At 30.8% G+C, this 23,302-nt stretch overlaps 1 protein-coding gene across 1 annotated transcript; it reads right to left on the bottom strand.

Moving 5' to 3' along the window:
• Nucleotides 1-718: 718 nt before the first annotated feature.
• Nucleotides 719-14,632, bottom strand: LOC128190829 (neuronal acetylcholine receptor subunit alpha-6-like). Its single transcript, XM_052863041.1, has 6 exons — nucleotides 14,458-14,632; nucleotides 12,893-13,083; nucleotides 12,520-12,564; nucleotides 10,263-10,384; nucleotides 2,831-3,366; nucleotides 719-2,233 (listed from the first exon to the last, which is right to left on the bottom strand). Exons 1-6 carry the CDS (start codon nucleotides 14,495-14,497, stop codon nucleotides 1,857-1,859), a joined length of 1,311 nt encoding a protein of 436 aa, XP_052719001.1. The 5' UTR covers nucleotides 14,498-14,632; the 3' UTR covers nucleotides 719-1,856.
• Nucleotides 14,633-23,302: the final 8,670 nt, after the last annotated feature.

The raw sequence follows: 23,302 nt of genomic DNA, 5'->3' as shown, positions 1-23,302 counted from the left end.
AAGTAAAATTGTCAGTTTTAAACCTAAAACGAATAGGTTAAACATTAGGAACTGTTTATCTATGCTTAAAATAAATAAAACGATAGACAAATAAACTGGAAAAAGATTTTTACTGGTATATTTAACCGATATTAACAAAATCAGGGCACGAGCCTTGTTTACATGACAAAGAATTGTGAGCCCTGTATCTTGCTTATAACTCTACGAATGACTCTCAAATTTTATTTGATCATTAGAAATGCATTTCTAAAGCATTGTAAATAATCAAAACATAAAAATAAAATTTGACCAAAATCGTAACCATGCCCCTTTAACATTCAAATGTTGGTCAATCATTCAAAATGCACGACTACACTATAATATTCATAAAAAGTAAAAAAAATAAAATTTGATCTCAAATCGTGTTTAGGTCACTTTTAATTTTAAACTCTAGATGTGTGTTTGATAATATAATTTATAAGACAGGAGGACAAATATTTACTTTGTTTTTTTTTTCAATTATTGATTTTGCACAAACTTTTTCAATTCGGATTAAGGAATACTTTGATAACTACATGTATAAGCAAAAACCGAGACAATAAAATAAATGGACTACGAATGCTAACTTATCCTTAACAACAAAATTGGAAACATTTCGCTAAATGTTGAACATGGTATGCTTTTATATATGGTTACCTGACCTTTATGTTACATCATAGAATACATTAAACACACCGCATTAACCATTATGATTTTATTTTTCCCGTTCAAACAAGCCATCAACAATAAGTATTAAAACAGTGATGTATTACTGAAAAATTGAAACGACATGAAAGCAAAATAAGTTAAGCGACTGCTGAAAATTAACAAAGATTACCACGGTTTCAGCTTCATTACAGATTAAAGACAATAAGACATGTACGGTGTATATTAATGGTATTATTTGACTTCTATATTGCACCATCGGTAAAATTTACAGTAATAATTTGAAGTAAAATGCATGTAATCAAAAGTCATAAGATTCTGAGTAAGGACATAACTTAAAGGAATCCTTATGAAAAATATTCAGAGATTTTCCCCAAAAATATTTTTAAAAAAATATTTATTATATGCGATTTTTCAAAATACATTGTGTACATTTTACACACTTTCCTCAAAATGATTTAAAATGATGTTATATTGTGATTCGAAAAGCTGATTTTAAGTCTTTTCTTAAATATTTTACATCATAGATTTTTCACTGAAATAAGTTAGTTACGAGAGCGTATGTGTTTTGGTGTATATATTTCCGTTTATACTTGAACATTTATTTGCCTCTTTTAAAAAAGAAAACATTCTATTCAAATACTCACATTTAGAATGGCGTGATGCTAACTGCAATTATGATAAATACTTTTTAACAAAACAATGCATACAAAATGTGAATATATCTTATACATAGACTTGTGATGTAGAGGACATTTCAGAATAGTGTTCACAAAGTGTAAATATTTGATAAAAGTCAAGATTTGGCACACATACTTCAACATTTTTAAAATGCTTTATATTTTCCTATCTTGTAGAAAAGTTGACAAAATAGAAACTTCTGAAAACATATATTTGGTGTCTGCTGATCGACTGCAGAAAAAGTGTCCGATTTGAAATTTATTCACAATTTAGGTGAGAACCGTTTGTTGACTTTTCGTTTATTTATTTTCTTTTACAAAAATAAATGATACCGACCCAGAGTTTCATCACACAGTCAAAAGCTGATGGAGATCTCTGTTGATATATATTGCATAAGTTTGCGCTATTTCAATGTTCCTGTTAATAAATGTCACACACATTAAACATTTGTGGGTTTTTTCTATCAAAATTCTTACGGCAATCATCAAGCGTTATTCTTCTGTTACACGCTGGGTAAAAACAACAGCAATGAATATGCATGTTGAAAACGTAATAACAATTGTGAATAAGAGGAAGAACGCCCTGTCTAGGATGTTCGAGAGATCCTGCCAGGTTATATTTTCCTCCTTTGTCTCCTTCTTGCTATCAAATTCTTCCACCAATTCTACAGAAGAATCTGCGACTTTTCTCGCCCGCTGACAACAGTTTTTTCGTTTCCAGCATATCAGTTTCGCAACAAGGGAAACCAAGAAAATCCGTGTGGCATTTGGAATAGGTTCGTCGTCAGTTCCGAAGTTAAAATTCAGCACGAGTATGGTACACAGGACGGAAATGGATGACAATGCCAGAATGAATACGAGATATATAGCTAAAATATTGAAGAAAAAAAACCCCGATGATTAACTGCATATAATCATTTCATATTAATTGTTTGTTAATTCTTCATCACATCCCCAAACTGGTACAATCAACTTGATCATAAGGTTTTTGGACTATAAGAAATTATTATAATGGGTCTTTTTTTTTTATAGAAAGTGTATTAGAATTCCAACCATTATTATGGAATTGATGTAAAGAGAGTGGGCGAATTACGTTAACAAAACTAGTAACTACTTTAAGTTGTTGTGCAGACTAATAATTATTTGTACATCGTGGTAATTAATTTTTACTTGCATAACAATATTCAAAACAGGCTGCTTAGCTATTTTTTGACAACCACACAACAACGTCAGCACAAAATAACGAATCTTTATATATTTGACAGAACAATGTCCGCGAGCGGGATTATGAACTCTTCTTACCTTTGGGAAAAAAAATTTTTCAAATGACCTAGATTTAGAAAGTCTGCCAAATTTCATACTTTGCGAAATTTAATAATAGCACTACAAAAATACCTCTACCTGAGTTTCATTATGATAAAATTGTTCACGTTTATTTGATCAAAATATACTTTAAAGATGCTTACATAAATAGCATGGGGTGAAGGAAGTACTCGGTATGCTGTCTGAAATCATGGTCAGGTACACTGCGTAAGCCAGCAGAACGGTGAGAGCAAAGCCAATCTTTTCCCCAGCGTCAGGGTGAAGCTTGAAGACCATTGGAATGAGGAACGCCATTAAGGCCACTGGGAACATCGTATTAAGTGTGTGAAAAAGTAACCGCCTCTGTACCCGGACAGTAAAGGTCAAGCTAGAGAAACTGAAGTCTCCTCGAGTCTTCGCAGCTGAGGCCTCTGACGAAGTGGACAACAGATCCCATTCACCATTAGGACTGTAGAACCCTAACAAGATGGTTGAAGATTTGCTTTTTAAGTCAATTTCGCCCGAGGTGTAGCCCCAGGAGCTGATTTTGATATAACAGGTTTGAGAGTCCACCGGGTAGTAAGTGATGTCTGACTCGCAGCTCACAACGTATAACCCCATCGGACTCCACTCAATGACTCCATTGTTCCGGATTCTCATAGGTGTGTTCGAATCGCTCAAGATTTTAACATCGGCAACCCTGGCCAAAAGAGTAATTTTATTTACTTTAACATTTCCCTAATGATTTCCATATATATATATATATATATATATATATATATATATATATATATATATATATATATATATATATATATATATTTGTAGAGTTTTTTATGAGAGAATAAGATAGATTGGATTTGATAGAATAATTTGAGAAATTTTGACATGTTCCTGAATTGTGATGGATACGAAGTCTGTGTTTTGTATACAATTACAATACCTTCGTACAGTTAATATCTACCACCTATTCAATTTCATTACAATGAATAATAAATGGAATATAATTATTCGTTAACCTTACTCATCTGCAAGTACCCGATTCGTTGTTCTCATCTCATGAGATGAGAATAATGAATCAGACACTTGGCTGACGAATATGACCTTATTTGACTATGATTATCATTATTATTGAAGAAACTCCCTTCAACATCTGCGTAAAACAATTTACGTAATATATCATTGGTTGGTTCCGGACCTCTTTTACAATGAAGTTGCATTTTCTTTAACAAGCCTTTGATTAAGAAGTTATTGGGTGGGGACAACAGTACTACTGCGTATAATTCGACGAACGAGTTCTTCATGAAATTTTATTTTTAACAGTTAGATGATAGATCTTTTCTAGCAAGTAAATAGTGACATTTTCACAGCACTAATAATGAATACATTGGTACAAAATTCTACTTTTATTTAGAAATTAAAAAAAGGAAAAGTCAACACCTCCCCTACCCCCACCCACCCCCATCCCCCCCCCCCAAAAAAAAAAACAAAACAAAACAAAATCAGTCAAAACTTCAAGAAATTGTAATTTAATGTTATAATTAATGCTATTCCTCAACCCCTTATTATACAGGCATTAAAAATCCTTTCTCAATCGTGTGGCTACATTTTTCAGGACAAAACACTGAGTGTATTTTTAAATGCATATACAAATCTAGATAAAAAGGTGGAGCAAATTTATCCTTACATACCGTATTTTCATTTACCTATTTTTTTTTAATCAACCTGTACATGTATCTTTGAAAACAGCTTGCCCGGTTATTTCATAAAAGAGGGAATGAAAAATTTTCTACATAAATGATAGAATAACAAATGTTTCAGCACAGATCCTTCCGCCCCACCTAAAATAACATAAACTAATAATGTATAAAGTTTAAACCAATATCAGTAAGAAATTGTAACTATTAAAGCGACTTAATATGAGTACATATGTATAAAAAGAGTGATAACTCTAAACCAAATTTCTGAGAATAAGCCAAATGGATATTAACCACGAATATGAAGCATTATCTTAGTCACACGTGCGGCAAGCTGTAGGCAACAAATCGTAAAATTTAACAATTCACCTTCAAAATTGAGTGATTGTGCTTTTACCAAGTAAAAACCCCTCAATTTTACTTTAAAATTTTAATAGTTGTTAATATCTTTAAACAGATCTCTTCTGTTCAAAGAATTGATATAGACAAAAAAAAAAATAGGTCAAGCCTACGAGAGAGTCTGTTTGAAAACAATATGATTTAATTTTAAATGATGTGGCATAAAAAATTAAATCATTAATTAACAAATCGCAAAATGTTTAAAATTTCCTTCTTATCAGCATCTTTAAAAACAATGCGAAACAAATTTTTGCTGAAAAAACATGAATGACCTTCATGTACATTCAGATACATATTGACGATGACAGGCATAACTTTTACATTTTACACCTGCATGACATAATATTGTGTCAAAAAAATTAAATCAATATGAATATTTACATTAAACATAGCAACAAATTGTTTCCGTATTCTTTCAAAGTTTTTGGTTGTACAATTTCTATGAAATTCACGATACATCCTAATAATGCTTACAGTCAACCGATTTCTACAAATGCGCGATGATGCAAAACAAATAACTGGAAAGCAAGACACCAACACAGAAGGTTCTTCGATTATTAATTAAAGCGTTTTGGCATTTCATCGTTCCTTAATATGTCACTATCGCCTTTTTGTTTCGATGGATAGGAGTATCTTTCTTTAAATGTTACCAATATATATTATCTTGTTTCTCTTAACTCTACTTTCCATTTTTGCTATCGCATTAATTTCTAATTTATCATCAAAAAGTAATGTATTAGACAACTTATTTTTAATAGATCTTCCATTCCGATAATTAATCAGGAAAACAAACTTAAATTCATTGAAGAATTTCAGTTTTACAATATTTGACCGAGTGAAATTGTATTTTTTCTGTAATGAAAACAAATTTAATTAGACAGACTGCCATTTATAAATTTCATTAAAATTCGAAATGTCAAAAACATTTTCATAAAGTATGTAACTCTGGATTTCATTTCAAGATTTTTAATAAGCCCTAGTGAAAGATTAAACTTTTAGTTTAAAATGCTGGTTATTATCATTTCAAAACGACAAAAATCATAAACTTTATAATGTTTCTTGCATAAATGACTGGTAACATACAAAACCATATGATGTAACAGCTGGTATAACATCTTTTGGTCAAAGGTCAAGCGCGATGTGTGTCAAAGAGAGAGAGGAACATATAGAACAAAAACGGACATACTGATATAAAAATTCACAAGGACAAATCATTACCCAATGAAATGTATATTGATGTATAAAACTTACAAAAACGAGCATTGTTTGACATTAGAATAATCTACTTCAAACCTTTTTCAGAACAATTACTTGAGAACAAAAGCATTTGTCTGAGAAAGAGGGATGCACCGAGTTCTAGTTAAGACTAAAATTTCAAAAGGGTTTATCAATTTAATTTTAAATTTCTAGTATGTAGTTAAATTTCTTTTAAAATCTTTTTTTTTACTTATCATACGTAAAAAGTCTTTAGGAGAAATACAAAGTGTTCATACAAAATGTACTTTTGCAGCTGTAATAATTTTTAAACATAAAATATTACTTAGATTATTTGTTGGATATTGCTTAAAACTACATGTAGTAAGATTCTTAGATTATTAAAAAGTAAGCATTTAATATATCATTCTTAACGATCGGGCAAGTTCAATATAAGTATTTTATTGAAAATCATTTAAACAAGTAAAATGATTTGTTTTGGTGGTGTATTATTTGATGAAACATGAGATCATGCTTCGTTTTTTTTTTAAATTTTGGAACCTATGATCTAAAACTAATTGCATTAGATAGGTTTTGTAAATGAATGTGCTTTTATAGCCAACTTAAGCTATTTTAACTTATGAAAAGATACATGTATTTGATTGACATTTTTGTACGGTTGGCTCTACTTTTATAAGATCGTTATTTTACATTTCATGTAAACATCTTACTATCTCAACTTTAAAGGAGAATACGTCCTTTTTCTTTCAACATACCCAAACCCCGATTCACCTACGGATATTAAATATCAGGTATGAACAACTTTGACTTAGTATTTTTCGACAAATCAAAATTTGAAAATGTTGATGCAAACTAAGAGAACATGCAACTGAGTTGGCGTTAAAGTTTACATTTCATTAACACAAAATTTAGTTTGAGAAGATACTTAAAAAAACAAATCAAGAAATCAAAAAAAGATGAAATTCATCCCGTTATTTTTTCTGCAACCGATTAAAAATATTTCTTGTTCACAGTAAATTTTGTTTTGTTTTGTGTTTTTGTTTTGTTTTTTTTTTTGAGGGGGGGGGGGGGGGAGGAGGACTTTGCTATCAAATGAGTATAATCTACACACTCGTGTTAGGTTAAAGACTTAGAGGGGTTTTTAATTTTGTTTTAATTAAAAAAAAATGCATTTCGTACTCTTCTCGCAATATCTATATTTATTTATTATCCTTATTTGAAAGACATTTATATAACATGCTACTTTAAAGATAGATAACTCCTGATAAATCATGCAAAAGTAACGTCTCTAAGTGGTAAAAGGATATGGTTATTCAAAAGGCAAAGGAACTTAACAGTTTTAATTTTTTCAAAAATGTTTTTAAAACATTCCAAAGACATTCTGGCTTTCGGTGGTAGAAAAAATAGAAATGCCCCCCTCCCCAAAAATCCTCTTGATGAAAAAAGGAACTGAAATAAAATGGTCAAATAGTATTTGCACTGTAAGCAGTAAAACGAAAGAATTTAAAAACTGAAAAGGTGTAAACCGTACAAATTATTTTTGAGGAGTAAAAAGGGGAATGGTAAGTAGCAAATGCAACCTTACAAGAGACACAAAAGTGGAACGTGCCTCCTACTAATGAAAAAATATCACATTGACTATTCGTTTTGTTTTGAGTGTTTTATTTCATTAAAAGTTTCAAATGAAGAAAAACATGATAGTTTAAGAAAATTGGAACTGAGTGTATCTCTATATCATAATGACATGTTTAAAATTAGTGTCTAATTAATGTTTCAGAACAATCATTTGAAATAATGAGAATTTTGTTCTAAATTAGAAAAACTGTCTTCCTTTTTATAGCTTTGTAAATGCCTTTTCAAACCAGTACCCTCCCCCCCCCCCCCCAAAAAAAAATATAATTAGGAGGCAATCCAGATATTTAACAAAGCACAAGATCACGCACCAATAGCTTGTCAATTCTTTTCTGTACTCAGTACTAAAAATCAATAGGATATTATGAATGAAATTACTATTTTAAGGATAACTGTTTGCATCAGTGTTGTAAGAAAGAGCAATACTATTATTGTAAAGAGTGTCTTCCTGATTCTAAATTATCTATAGCCGTGAGGTATGGAGTAGAATTTGTATCATAGATTCACAAGATTTCCGGAAGACGACAGGATGTCTAGCACACTTTTATTTTCAAAACTGGGTTAACCAGTTAAAAATTCTTCGCAATTTTCCCATGCATCAAGTACTGCCTTAGTCTTTATTTATTTGCAGAAATGGGGTCGGTGTCGTGGGCCATGAAAAGGGTTCGAAATTGGAAATACCCCTCGGCTAGTCCTTATTCAACTGTGACAGACATCAGGTAAGGGTATTTGTTTCTAAAACAAAGGTTATATCAGCGATAATTATCGCATTGTATTCTCACATATTAACCTTTGTTTCTACATTAAGATTCACTTTGATGTGATTGATTATCCAAAACGTCATCGTATCTCCTCTGCTTTCTTCCTTATAGAATATAAAATTCGCAGAAGAGCATAAAACCACGGAACGACATGGTTGGAGTTTGGAAAAGTACAGCATGTAGCCAGACAATTCGAACTCGAAGTGATATTAAGTAGGCCGGCGGGGCATTGGTATAAAGTTTGTGGTGTTAAGAATAAATCCCTGTTATTGCAATAATCTTTAACAAAAAAATAACAAATCTTTGTACGAAAAAAGATAACGGAGTTCTTGGCACATTTATTCAGTTCAAATCAAAATTATGGGCATGGTGAAAACATTTATATCAATCAAATTTAAAAAAAAACAATAACAACAAATATAATTTGCTTTATAAATGTTTGATTAAAAGAAATGTCCGGCCATCATATACAATTGTGGACAAAAAAATCTCCTTTAAGTGACTTGTTTATGCAAAAAAAAAAAATGGCCAAAATTGTTGAAAAAATAGAAAAGCAATAGATAATAGATTTTACATGATGCATATGTTTTATATGCAAGTTGCTCACACGGTTACAAAACAATGTCTTTTTAGAAGTTAGAACCGCCGCTGTTCTACAGTGGTTCTAAGTAAATAAAAAGGCACTATTCTGCAATTGTTTGCACATTTTGCATATAAAACAACACGTTAAACGTCATGTCTATTGCTCATTCATCTTTAAACAAAAGTTAAGGACCGTTTTGGGCTGATTTTTATTAGGCCTATATGTCTTTAAAAAATTAAAAAAATTATTTGAAAACATATTGACCTCATCAGGCAGGAACTTGCTTGTTAACCTATAAAAAATGTCTATGTATAAATATGATTAATACTGAGAAACGTACAATTTTCATTGTCTTCCTCAATTTTAGATAACTTTTTCCAGGAATTTATTAATGGTTTACTGCTACTTTGACAAGCTTTCTTGCAAAAAATTAGGGTACCTTACCAGGCATTTCTGCAAAATACTAGAGTATGCAATATCTTCTTATAATTACACTTGAATTGCTGATATAAAAATAAATACGTCTACAGCACAGGGAAATTCACCATATTAGAACAATATCTCCGCCGGGGTGGGGCTTGAACTCACGACCTCTAGAACCTTTACGCTTTTGGCAGTGGGCGGCTACGGTTCTAACCACTCGGCCATCTAGACATATAACCAAATCCAAGTAAATTTTGATCATTTATAAAGTAATTATAAAATTAATATTTTTTTATTGGAACTCTTTATTACGAGGAGATACAAAAAAGATTTTGGAGGAACGTGTCGTCTGACCTTAAAAGATCTGTTTCCGTTCATTACTATAGACTAATTGGCGATGACGTCATGGTAACGATTGTAGTAAAATTTCATTTTTCTATTTTTAGTGTTTATAATGCGTTAGAAATGTATTTCTTTTATATTTCGCTATTTACTGGAAATAAGCTGGTTCGCTGCGAATGATTTTCGCGATCAAGATATAGATAACCAGGAAAGTATTATACTAGATACGTCTAAGGACGGTTCACGGTAAAAAAAAAAATGTTCGCAATGACGACGCTCTCACAAGCATCGAACCCTTTTAATGAATGGGTAGCTTTTCAATTCATTAAAATCAGAAGAGGAGCATTTCGTCTTTTAAAAGGCCAAAAAAAAATGATTACATAACAGAAATGTTTAAAAATAGAATTAAAAGTGATTTGTTGATTATTTAGAAAGAAAATTATTGGTTATACTTTTAGAATTGTGGTAAGACACCAACTAAAGTAGGATCGATATTGATGCATTACAATTTAACTTGTTACTGAAAAATGATCGGAATTCTTACGAGTTCTCTACAATTAGAGCTGGTCGCCAGACAAAAGACTCCGTGCTGAAGAGGAACTTGACGTTACTGTAGTCATTGCCACCCAGGGTAGAGTCCCATTTTAAACGACTGTCTATCCATCTCTGTAAAAGACATTTACAGAGAATTTACAGAACTTTATTAATTAAAATGAATTTCATATAAAATGGACAGTTCTAATTATTTCGTAACTATTTGATGAATATTATACTCTGATATTAGAAAACAAGTTGTTAAACATGAGTTTCATTGGTAGTTTGTAGAGTCAACAAAATATTTGATTTCATTTTACTTATGGATACTTATGAAAATTATAAACTCGATGAGCAAGAATGACAAATTGTTCGTCAGCAGCCAATTCAGATATACTCGTCGGATATTTAAGACTTATAGAAGAGTATTCATAAAAGAAGTTCAGTAATGTGTATGGTTATTTACAAGAAAATAAATGTCAGTATGCAACTTCAATGCTTAAAGTATCAAGCTTATTTTTATAACTCTGTCTAGACTATTCTGCGTCAGAATATAAAACTAGGAATGAACTTAAGGTCATTCTGCTACCTTCCTTTTCTCTCATTATATATGTAATGCAAATCAATTTTATTATTAAAAAAACTACAAGACAATTAATGTCTGTTTAAAACTATATTAATTACTTCGTTATGTAATAATGATATCACTTTTGAATGTCAATGGATCGATCATTTTTATGTTATAAATGATTGAATATGAGAATGAAATCATATATTTTCGCTACATGATCCATTGATCCCAATCTTATACAAAAACAATTGACAAATAAGTTATGAACTTCTCAATTTATGTAGAAACACAATTACTCATCCTAACAATGTTTTGAATATTTTTTATAGCTGCCAAGTAGTAGAGAATCAGATTTATAAAAGAATTAAGTGATTTTTACCATATAGTTATTAGAGCCAAACTCTAATACAAGAAACACTGATCCATTCGAAATAAATTTCACAATTTTAGTAGATTCTTCCTTTATTATTATTATTATTATCATGTATTAAATTTGCCTGTCAGGTACCTAAGAGAAAATAATATATATATTTTTTAAAATGCTGCAAATAAAAGAAGTTAATAAACATTAGAACATCATTACTCTCTTGCCTTTAATTTTAAAACGTTGATAGAAGTCTCTTGTTAACATGAACATGCATTTCTTTGTCTGTTAATGCTTGTTAACTACATTAATAAAAGTTTTATCTATATAAGAACACCTGACCTAGGTGTCAAGAGTGTCATTTTCTTGTTCAACGTAATTATACACCACTATTGACTGCTAGTCTGATTATTCAAATGATTACGACCGACAGGCGACACACTGGGGCCCCCAAAAAACCAAAACAGGTAAAAACGGGTACCAATAGGTCACTTATTGAATAAAGTGACTAATCAACTGCTACTCGTATAGTGTATGTTAAAAAATTCAACAACTTTTACCATGAATTTCTAATGATATTGAAATATCAAGCAGTATTAAAAAATAAGCATACTTTTAAAAAATTTAGGGGGATTGTGGTGAATTTGGATAATAAATATTTGAGGTTATGATTATTAATTTCTGACTATTGTTCATTGTTGGAAATATTTTGTTACTAGTAATGTTGACCGTATCCGAGGACAACAACTTTTTCGTTTGACCTAAAAAAATTGTCTGTTGCACAAAGTCGTGTCAACTTAGCCTTAAGCTTGAATAATACGTCTGCACCCATACAATGAGGAAATTCAATGCAAATCATTTCAAATGAAAAAAACAAATAGCCATAAATCATTTGTTGTTTTACTTATTGGTATAAGATTTTTTTGACCTATTGCATTTCCTTCTGAATTTTATTATTGAAGATATAGCAGCTTTCTGGGAACTTCATAAACAGATTTCGTTGCATTCTGCATCATTAAAATGCCTTGGATGGAAATGACCTTTCAGAATCAGACCCACGCATCACTTGGAAATTCCTTATGTGCACTCTTAGTACAGAAAGGGTGGCAGTACCACATGGTATTAATGAAAATGGTAGCGTGAGTAAACTGTCAAAAAGACTATATTGTTCCGAAAGAAAGTGGGCGACTGTGATCATAAGAGAACTTTCGCAATTAAATACTTGATGCTTGATGACATTATACCTACCACAATCAAATACATGTACTTGATGATTGATGACATTATATCTACAACAATCAAATACTTGATGATTGATGACATTATACCCACCAATGTTAAGTATCCCGTTGTAGACATTGTTTGGTCCTTAATATTCTGAAATAAAATTGTCAACTTTTCAAATGTGTTCTGATTATTGTAATATTAATATTAAATCCTAGTTAGCTCAAGACAGGTTTTAACATTTGTAATTTTTAATATAAGATTCCTTTTCATACGTTTTACTATGAAATTCAATAAATGACACACTTTCTCAACAAAGGCAAAAATGAGAACAAATGAAATTGAAGCACAAATTCTAAAACAAACCTTACTTTGAATCTTGAATCTCAAATATTGAATCAGTTACAGAAAAATTATATGTCAATGAAATATTGTTCCCAAAGAACAAAGATAACATCTACATAAGTATACATTCGGTTACCAAGTCATTGATCGTCAGCAATGTGAAGGACACATGGACAACAACTTTCTCGGACGGCCGTTGCTGGGTCGAATAGTTTGTGAAAACTATGTTCCTTAGCGTCGTCTCCAGATCCATGCTGTAGGCTGGTGGACCCCCACCCCCGCCAGGCGGCCCGCCAGCGGAATATACCGGAACAATTCTGCTAAAAACTATAAATTACCAAATCAATAAGATACCAGAAAAAGCTCTCAGGGACTGCTATTATATCTATCTTAGTTTTTAACGGAGGCTGTAGGTGATTGGATTTATTAATTTGTTCATCGACTGAGTTAAATAAGATACAATTTTTTTAAAAGGTTACAAACTAAACCTTTTTTCTCTTTATTACAAACTTTGTTACAGATTTAATAATGGTTGCGTCTACGAATTGGTATTAACTGAATTATATTTATGCATGGCAATCAAGCGTTAGAGAATGTTATGTTTTAAGGTAGCTCCATACTCGTAAAATTCTCTGAGGAAAGTTGAAAAACCGAACTGATTTCGACTTAATAGACTTAAATGTCATCAATTGTTAGAAAAAATTTACATGTCATCACACTTTTTGAGATGCCAGATAAACACAAACTAAAGTATATTTTAGCATTAGAAAAATGTATTTTTTTTTCTGTTAAAAGTAAAATCTTGTAGGCAGAAATTTGTTTTTCTTGTTTAATTTTAATGTCAACTTTATCAGAAAAACTAGAATTACAAAATTATTTCAAAATTAATCGTTGGAATAAGAAAAACTGTAGCATTTAGACATACAACTGAGAGAAAAGTCAGAAAAAGAGTTATTTCCCCTTTGCATAGATAAAATATATAAAAATTTGGAAATTTAGTATAAAATTAAGTGCGAAAATATCTTTAACCTACCAATAATTCTAATTACATCCATGTGATTATATTCACATAAAATAAATAAAACTATCTTGCACAATTTTTAAAGAATTCAAAGTTTTACAAAAAAGTGTGACGTCACAGAACACTGGATCTACTTTAAATTCTTTTCATTTAATCCAATTGTATATATTGTATACACCAATTAAACAATATGTTGAAACCAAGCATAAGCAGGCAGATTTCATTTATTGATTTTTCTTCAATGAAAAATATGGAATCATTTGAATCCATGATCATTTAATATTCAATATTTTCGATAGTTCCCTTCATTATTCAAAATTAAATTCTAAAAAAAATCAGTATAACGTTATTCTACACATATTTAAAAAAAAAATTAAAGTATATATCTACAAAGTGCTAAATATTCAATTTAATATCTAGATTACTGAATACCCTCAACACTGTATTTTTCCATAAGATATATAAATATATATATAATCCAAATGATGTTACAAATCAATCTTATCCTATCTGATTAACAATATTGCATATTGGTTTATTTCTTTATGTAAAAAATACTAATACACTAGACTAAAATCTATTTAAACAAACAAATGTCAATCAAACAATTAACAATTACAATGAATAATACAGTATATACTATGAATAAAGTTTATTAGTACAAGAGAAAAGTGATTTACCTATGAAACTTATCAACAATTCTCTGAATAGATATTCCATTTCGGTCTGGTTTGTATCCCACCAAAAATGTAAATAATGTTCAATAGCTCACAATAACTATTGATAACGTAAAATAAGTCTAAAATTGAGCATAATTCTTTTTCAAATTTGTCTTTGTTTCAACAGTATACGGGTCCTGCGATTCGCATCAGTAATATTCAAACATTGTAGGAATAGTTTGACTTAATATTACCCAAATACAAAGAAATATCTCGGGCATCATGCCCCGTGTTGTAATTTAAATCTTCAGTATTTAACGGGACAAGATTGGAGCAGACATTTGAACTTGTCAAATCTTGAGGTATTGTTTAAGGTGGATTAATTACATTTTATCTGATCTGTTGTCGTCAACAGACATGCTTTTTTAACAAAAAAGTTTATCTTTTTTCTACTATATATGTATACAACAATACCGAGACTCAACAATCGTAAAAAAAAAGGGGGGGGGGGTAGTTGTAGGGGGTATCTTATTTGAAAACCGTCCTCATTTTTAGCTGATCATAACTGCCCTTTATGAAATTTGAATCCAATCTTTTAGCTGAAAGAACTAATTTTTCGAAGACGTTCGATATACAACGTGTATTGTACGATATTTTAAAAGCATTTGGTGCAAATAGTGAAAAGAACACACATCTGTTCAAAGTTTTACACTGGTTTGAGATACATAATTTCATTAATCTCTGATTCTATTTCAGAAATGCACAGGGAGTATTGTGGCAAGACGATAACATTATCTGACTTCAAAATTGCTTCACAAGCTCAGATGTATGTGAAGGAGCAATCTGATGAAGTAGACGAACGTGCCTTAATCCTGACACAGGGCGTCCTTGATGATATTTTTTTAGGTGCTTTTTAGTTTAAAATCTCGGATTAGATACCTTATCAGACTAATAAACTTCCCCAATCAGTAAAAGTCTGTACTTCCGAATGAGCGAGTTTTTTGTGAACCTTTATATAAGCTCTTATTTCTTCAATATTTTCAACTCATTCAAGTACTTGTCCTATGACAATGACTATGTTAAATGACTATAAGTTTAAAACTAAGTGGAGCTGAAGACTCGTGTTTATACCGTTTGAAAGGTATTGAATATGGCTATTCAAGAGTATTATCATTAACAAAATCGTTCAAATCGTTATCGCGCTGTGCAGTAATACACATTGCATATCTATCAGCCCTGGTATTTATCACCTAATAGACATAAATAAAGTTATTTTGTTCGAAAAACAGGAACGATCCAACAATTAATTACTTTTTAAGAACTAGTAATACTACACATTCAACGGTGGGAAAAAAAATTCTCATATAGTTTCTATTTCCTAGCTAGTTCAAATTTTGTAAGCAACATGGAGGGAAATGCAAAGTTTATTGCTAATTTATTATGTGACATCTTTTTATATTTTTTATTTGGGGGGGGGGGGGATTTCAGAAAAAAATGTGTAAGTGAGAGCAATCCAGTCATTTACATTTATGAAAGATGTTTAAAAGAAGATACATCATACGCTTTCCCTATATCTCACTCTCATTTTTTTCCTGTACGTGAAAAAGGACACATACACATATACACTTGACAAGGCGTTATAAATTCCATGTGGCAGAACTTAATTGGTTCCTTTTATGGCCGATGGATTTTAGTTTGTTCTTTGATAATTGTCATGCTACTGTTGGTTGATAACATTGAGTAAATTCGGTTTGCCGGGGTGTACATCGCCAATTCTTCTACCATTAAGAAGTATGCAACCATAGCCCTTCCAGCTAAACATTAATTGATTTATAGCAACTTCCTTAAACACAAAAATTATTCCACTTATTATTTGTAGTTCGACCTTTTAACACCTTTTTGCTCTAGGCAGTGCAGGCATCTTTTATTTTTATGTGTTGTAAGGTATCAGCCAGTATGTAATTAAAAAAAGGATGGAATTTAATTTATTTTTACTAATTTTTAATATTTCAATGAAAAAAGTTTGTCGTTCTAAGTCTCTTTAGCATCCATAATTAATAAAGCTCTATTTATTCCATAAATGATTGTTGTTATAAAAATAACATATCTTAATTCAAAGTGAAATAATGGCTCAAAAAGGTACTTCGATCCCTGTTTCAGGATGAAAAAAGAATAAGTAGATATACCATCATAAAAAATTTAAAAGCTTATACAGTTCAAAACACTATTATTTAGCCCCTTACACCGAAAAAGCAATGGGCTTAACATAATTCACGCGACACTCAGAATTTTGCATTTATGCATCTTTTTACTTGATGTATAGATATAAGTTGATAAAGAAATCTAAGGGTTTTTTAACATAGTGCTTGATAATCGAAGACGGCATGTTGCAGCATTTAAAAAATAAATATGATAAATACAATTATTTGAAATCGTATTGTGTTAAGATTTGCTTTCTTAAAAATTATTGGTTTGTGTGTTACTTTCTTTTATTTTATGTTTTGTTGTTTTGTTTTAGACAACGTACTCCTTTAGTAAAATTATTGTTCTACTAAACTTGTTATTTCTCATAAGGTGTTTCTTATGAAGCAAAAAACACAGAGTAAATCTTTACAGATAACAACAGTTTTTTAGGTATGTGTGCTAAATGTTCATGTTTCTTCGATTCCGAACCAATTTCTTGTTTATGTACAAATGCATCTGTTGTTAATTTGTGCCTTCTCTATATTGTTTATTGTTATAAATCGAAGCCAAAAACGTCATCATTGTTACAGTCATTGAGAAGTCTAAGTCAAGGGTAGATGATGCAAATACCTCTCTGCTGTATACATAGGTTCCTGGAAGGATGTAATAACTCTGCTATAATTATCCATTAACGGAGAATATAGGACTTGTCCTCAGTTACCTTTGCATACCAATCTACACTGTCCTGAAAATAACACGGTTTGATCTATTTTTGATATAAATACAAGGCTGAACACCTGGTTTCCCTTTAGACAACTGCAGACGTCTATGCATTCCTCACTGAAGGTAAAATATCGCGTACCCAAGTTCAAAATATTTAATAATGGATAAAACGAGGTAGGAAAAATCCTCAAAAAATAATGGTATTGTGTATCGGTTGTTCATATTATCCACCAACAAACACTTTTGACAATATAACGTACATCATAGTCATATATTGTGCATGTATGTCGATAAATGAAATTCATATGCATATACATGTACAACGTTTTATTTGTGTATTGACTCATAATTGATTATTGTTAAAATTTCATTGAATTTATTAACGTTAATGTACTTGAAATTGATTATTGTTAAGGGTTGGATTTAGAAACGTTCATGCACTTTTGACGTGCCCAGTACATGATATGCCAGATTACGGTCGTCATTGTTTGTATTCATTGGTAGCCCCTGCAAATGAATCAGCGTGGTATAGTGGGGAGCAATTATTCCTTTTAAAGGAATATTGGGCATGTGATCAGTTGTCAGCTTCATGTTAATGTAATGCGAAGCATTACCTGTAATAAACATGATAAATAGGATATAACACACCGTTTCGTTGATTTCCAAATTCGCAAGGAAAGAATAAACTCTCTTGGTAGGCGAAGTAAAACCTGCACTTCACCTCGATATACTTCTGAAGATCGTCAGCAACAAACCTTTTAGATGTCTACTTTGTCAAAGACATAAATTTTTGTACATTGATAATTTGAAGAGTTAAATCTCACAAGAATAAAAGTAAACGATACGTCCATAATGTTGCGACAGTAATTTCGAAGCTAAACAAAGACATTTTTAAAGACCATTTATGCAACTTTTGTGGCATATTGCAGCACTGCTATGCACAGGAAAACATTTACTTGCATTCAACATTTTCAAAATCTGACTTGTTTTACAGTCATTATTAAGCCATAATAAATTTTGATTGCTAAATACATCATTTCCTTGGTCACAAATAAACCTTAATATTGTTTAGCCCAAGCTATAGATTCTGCTTCAATACAATATGAAGTATTCCGTAATATACCGCACAAAACTCCGTAAATAAAAGAAACAAGGTATATAAACAAATGCCTTTTCCCTTATATATTCCATATATAATATTTCTGTGTAATATTGCACAGTTATTTACGAAATTGCCTTAGTCTCTTTTACGTTTGGGGTGAACAAATGTTCTTACTGTTCATATCACTGAGCTACAAGTCTGAACAGATATCATTAAAAGAACAAAGAGGTATTCTGTAATGTCTTAATGCTAGTTATTCCGTTTCTGTCAATGGCCATTGTTCTTGCTAACGCCAAATGTGATGTCAGTCGTAATAATCACCATCAAAGTCTTTTAATTTCAAATGGCACAGGAAGAAAATGGCTTACTCTTTCCGTCGTTTTTGCCCAAGCCGGATAGTAATAACCTGTAAATGAACCTTCATTTTGATTAGATATGTTCTTGATGTAAGATACAGAGATAAATAACGATAACTGCATCAATGTAGGATGAAAATGCGTCATTCTACTCAATAAGCGTTATAAATACAGAAATATGAAAAACATATAGTAAAGACGGTTGAAAATGGAAAAAAAAATTCATTTCAAAAGCACAATGGTGTATGTTCGTCGATAGTAAAGGTTAATCGTATGTTGCATTTTCAACATAGCAAACACTCTCAAAAGTCCGCTGTGCTAATCCAGCCCCTGAATACATAAGGGACATAGATGCCACTTCGCCCACTTAACCAACAATACCCAAAACTCTAATCAGTTTAAAGAATCGGATACAAAATATATGGAAAATTTTGCAGAGTATATCTCGTGTCAAAAAAATGTTTTTAAATTTTTTTTTCGCCCAACATTTTTATGTTAAAAATTCAGACCTCTTGTCAATTACTTTAAATTATATCTTCTAGAAAGAGGATGAGACCCTTCATTTGGATCAACTTTAATCCCCTTTACACAATAAAGCTTTGTGCCAAGTTTGGCTAAATTGGCCGAATGGTTCTAGAAAAAAAGTTGAAAATGTAAAGTTTATGACAACGGCGACAAGAACGACAGACGGCGAAAAAATTTGAGGTGGGCTAATAAACTCTAAAACATCAACATATATCATGGTTATTCCATACAGTTTGTTAATTCATTTCAAATATTTTCATCTATCGTGAAGGTTTTAAAATAATCGATTTATTTCAAGAAATGAGATGAACAAGCAGTTTATGTATCTACAATTTGAAAAGATAAAAATAATAAAAATGAATATCAAAACATGGATCGACATAAATCTATTGCAACCAAAAATACGTCACAAATTTTCCAAGCGCCTGTGTAAAGTGCAACGTTTTTAAAATTGAACTTTGCTTATAACGTGTATTGCAGGTAATATTTAAAAAAAAAGAAGAACATTTTATTGCCAATTGCATGTACTTTAAGAATTGTTTGACGTTTTCACAATTAATAAATAACTTCTGAATCTTTAGTATTAACACTCATTTAATAATTCAACACATCGGATGTCGCAATTGTGAAAGAAAAATCCATAATTCAAAAAGGCGACAAATATTCAATTTCAATTTTGAAATGCATACGAAAAATTGAAAATCAAATTGATGTTTTATACCGCCGGAAGTGGATAACCTAATAAAGTTAAAACCATAAAGAATCATGTAAATGGAATAAGGTAATAAGGTAATCTAGTTCCTTCGAAAAGTTCAAGTTTACCATATTGCTAGGCAAGGTTCAGATGACGTTACACAAAATACACCGGACGTCAGAGTTCCTAGTTTCCTTTTTTCTGACAAAGTGCACGCGATGGAGGATTAGTCGTACAATGAGCCGCAAAACTGGTTCTCTTTCTCTCTCTATAACAAATCAGGTTAATATCCTGTCAATCCTAAAAAAAGAAGCAAGACTGTACAGGACATGAATAACGTTAGTAAATAAATGTAATATTTTTACAAACGTGACAACCCTTCCTCACACATTGATGAATTATTTGGTGAAATCTGCGTAAAAAGTCGCACTTAAAAGAGTATTAAAAACGATATACACACCAAGAGACCTTAAACGCAGCTTAATGCTGTAATGTATGTATGGATGTTTTTGTAATATATTTATTAAAATGAGCTGTTGTAGAGGTTTCAATACACACTAAGACAAAGGCGTTAAATGGTTATTAGGTTCATGTAAAAAATGATGACTTGTCAGTTTGCTTCTTGTCATGTCATTTGGTTACAGTTTTACTCCAAGCAGCACTTGTAACAATTAAAACAATAGTCATTTGCAATGGAATTCACTTAATTACAGTGTTAATCGATAGCATAACCTTCGATATATCTCGTAAAAAGTTTATAGATTTGTTATCTTGTCTGAATTGGTGTGAAAAGGCCAAGGTAACAGCTCTTTTAAAGTAATTCAGTGACAAAAACATCTTTAAAAATTTCGTATTGAGATGCATATTTTCTTATTAACAATTGACTGTTCTTGTGTTACTTTTTTCTATGAACACTGGAAGATTTTATTGAGAATAGCATCCAAGGTAATTATATTTTTTTTTCATAGCTACTACTGCAAAAATTAAACTAACTTACAATTCTATACTGTGGATAATAAGTTTATCACAAAAAGTCATATTAAAACTTATATTTAGGATATATTTGATTCTCCGTCGAAAATTGTCGGCGATTTCTTTTCAGGATATAGTTAATGTTATAGCAAATGAAATAATATATCATATGTTCTGCGCTGATGTGATATTTCCGGCAGTAATTTTGACTAAGATAAGAAGCTAAAAGTGAGAAGAAAGGCTTACTTAGAACACGGCACATTATCAATTTACAGTAATTTAACTTTAAAAAGATAACCCGAAATAACAATCTGAGTTTGAACACTGAGATTCGGTTCGGTTTGATGTTTGGACAGATGCCTTCACCGAATCTCAGAACAGTTGTTTATAATTAACATCTGGAATATTATGTCTCTTGTCGCGGTGAAATTCGTAATTTTCGCGTAACTCTGTAGGGAACCTTCTTGTTTAAAGAGTTACAGTAAGATTTTAATTTATTTAACATACCAGCTAAATAAATCTTTGGTATTGATACTTGCAATTAAATGTAATGATTAATAAGAACAATAGTCGAGTTGCAAAGGTGTGCGAGACATGCGACTGATGACATACGAGGTGGTTGTAAATGTTTTGAGATGGTTGGCGGTTGTTATTGTCGTTTTTCACGAAGAAGTTCGGGGATATCTTTCTAACGTGAATCATTATATAGACTGTACAGAAATTCAGTTAAGACATTATTCCAAATTTCTACCGATATTTTAGTTCATTCTTTTTGCAATGTTGCACGATTACTGTCTCTCTTTGCGTGATTTAAAAAAAAACGCATAGTAAAAAATAGTTTTTTGCCGGATTTGCGTGAATATTTTTAAAAACTCGTGTACCAAATGGTGAATTATATTTAGTAAAATCCAGTTCAATATTTTGCAACCTGCAAATTTGTAATTCGTGCGTCACCATATCACTTTATTTAGGTTGTTTTCAATCTATTTGTAAAAAAAAATATTCGAAATAGTTTAAAGGCAAAACTAGCTGAAAGAACAATTTTCACTTCATTTCAAAGCCAAATTTACAGAGTAGTATAAGCTTATAGGGAACTAAGCTTGGATTCTGAATTTGAAGCTTTTGCAACCTGCAGGTCATGAAGAACCTAATAAACAAGTGCACATACTGTTGTTGTAATATAAATGAATTTCTAAACATTGGTATCCATATCATTATATGTAGATTTACCGACACTAATAAGGAAAAATTCAAATTATTAAACAACAGCATTTATGGTTTTTCATCATAAAAGCTTTAGCAGCTAAAATTCATGTTAACGATATATATAAATGGCATACGATATATGAATCATGACGAAAAAAAACAACATTTTTATTTAAAAAAAGAACATTTTATTTTTCTCGATATAAAAAAACTGATATTCAAAATAAATATTGTGCATTAAAATTTAGGTTTTAAAAAGAACGTGATACGGCTTAGTTTGAATGTATTGAATGCATTTTAAAGCTGAATTAAAAATTATTTACATTCACTCTTAATATTTGGTAGAGTGAAATGCACAGCATGGGTGAATTTAAGATTTGATTACAAAGAGACATTGGGTATTGTTTTAAGGTGTGTTTGGTTTCAAAAAAGAGCATCACAGTACTTCTGTGCATTATAATCTAGAAATTGTATTAGAAACTAGAAATTGTACGAGGAAAATAAACCTAGGTTAGAGGTCAATGGTTAACTATGATTAATCCTAAATCTTTGAGAGGTTATTTTCTATCAAAAATTATATCAGAAAAAGAAAGTTTAGGGTTTTGTGATATATACAGAAAATATATAGAAAAATACATACAGATATTTTAAATCTCTTATCTATAGATTAAGAATCAATTAAGGAGGGGGAAAATTCCAGTAGAAGAAGTCCCAAAAACAAAAAAATTCCAGAATTATATGGCTTTTTGTTGAATTTTCTAAAATCTAATAGGAAAACAAAATTTGAGTACCAGTCGTCTAGTTATAAGCAAGATACAGAATTTACAACTCTCTGTTATGTAAATAAAGCTCGGGAATGTATTTGTTTGCATTTTAAATATTCTGTTTAGGCCTAGAATGAATGTTAAAAACACTAGCAACTGTTTATTTATGTATCAAAACGAATCAGCAGATAGAAAAATCAGACTTAAGAGAACTTTTATCGGTATATTGAATCAATGTAAAACAAAATAACAAGGCACGTACCGTGTTTACATTACGAAGAAGTGTGAGCTCCGTATCTTGCTAATAACTTTATGACCGACACTCAAATTTTAATTGATC

The sequence above is a fragment of the Crassostrea angulata genome, chromosome 6, assembly GCF_025612915.1.
Source record: "Crassostrea angulata isolate pt1a10 chromosome 6, ASM2561291v2, whole genome shotgun sequence".
NCBI lineage: Eukaryota > Metazoa > Mollusca > Bivalvia > Ostreida > Ostreidae > Magallana > Magallana angulata.
The sequence above is the reverse complement of the archived record's forward strand: the minus strand, read 5'-3'. Positions and strand labels throughout refer to the sequence as shown.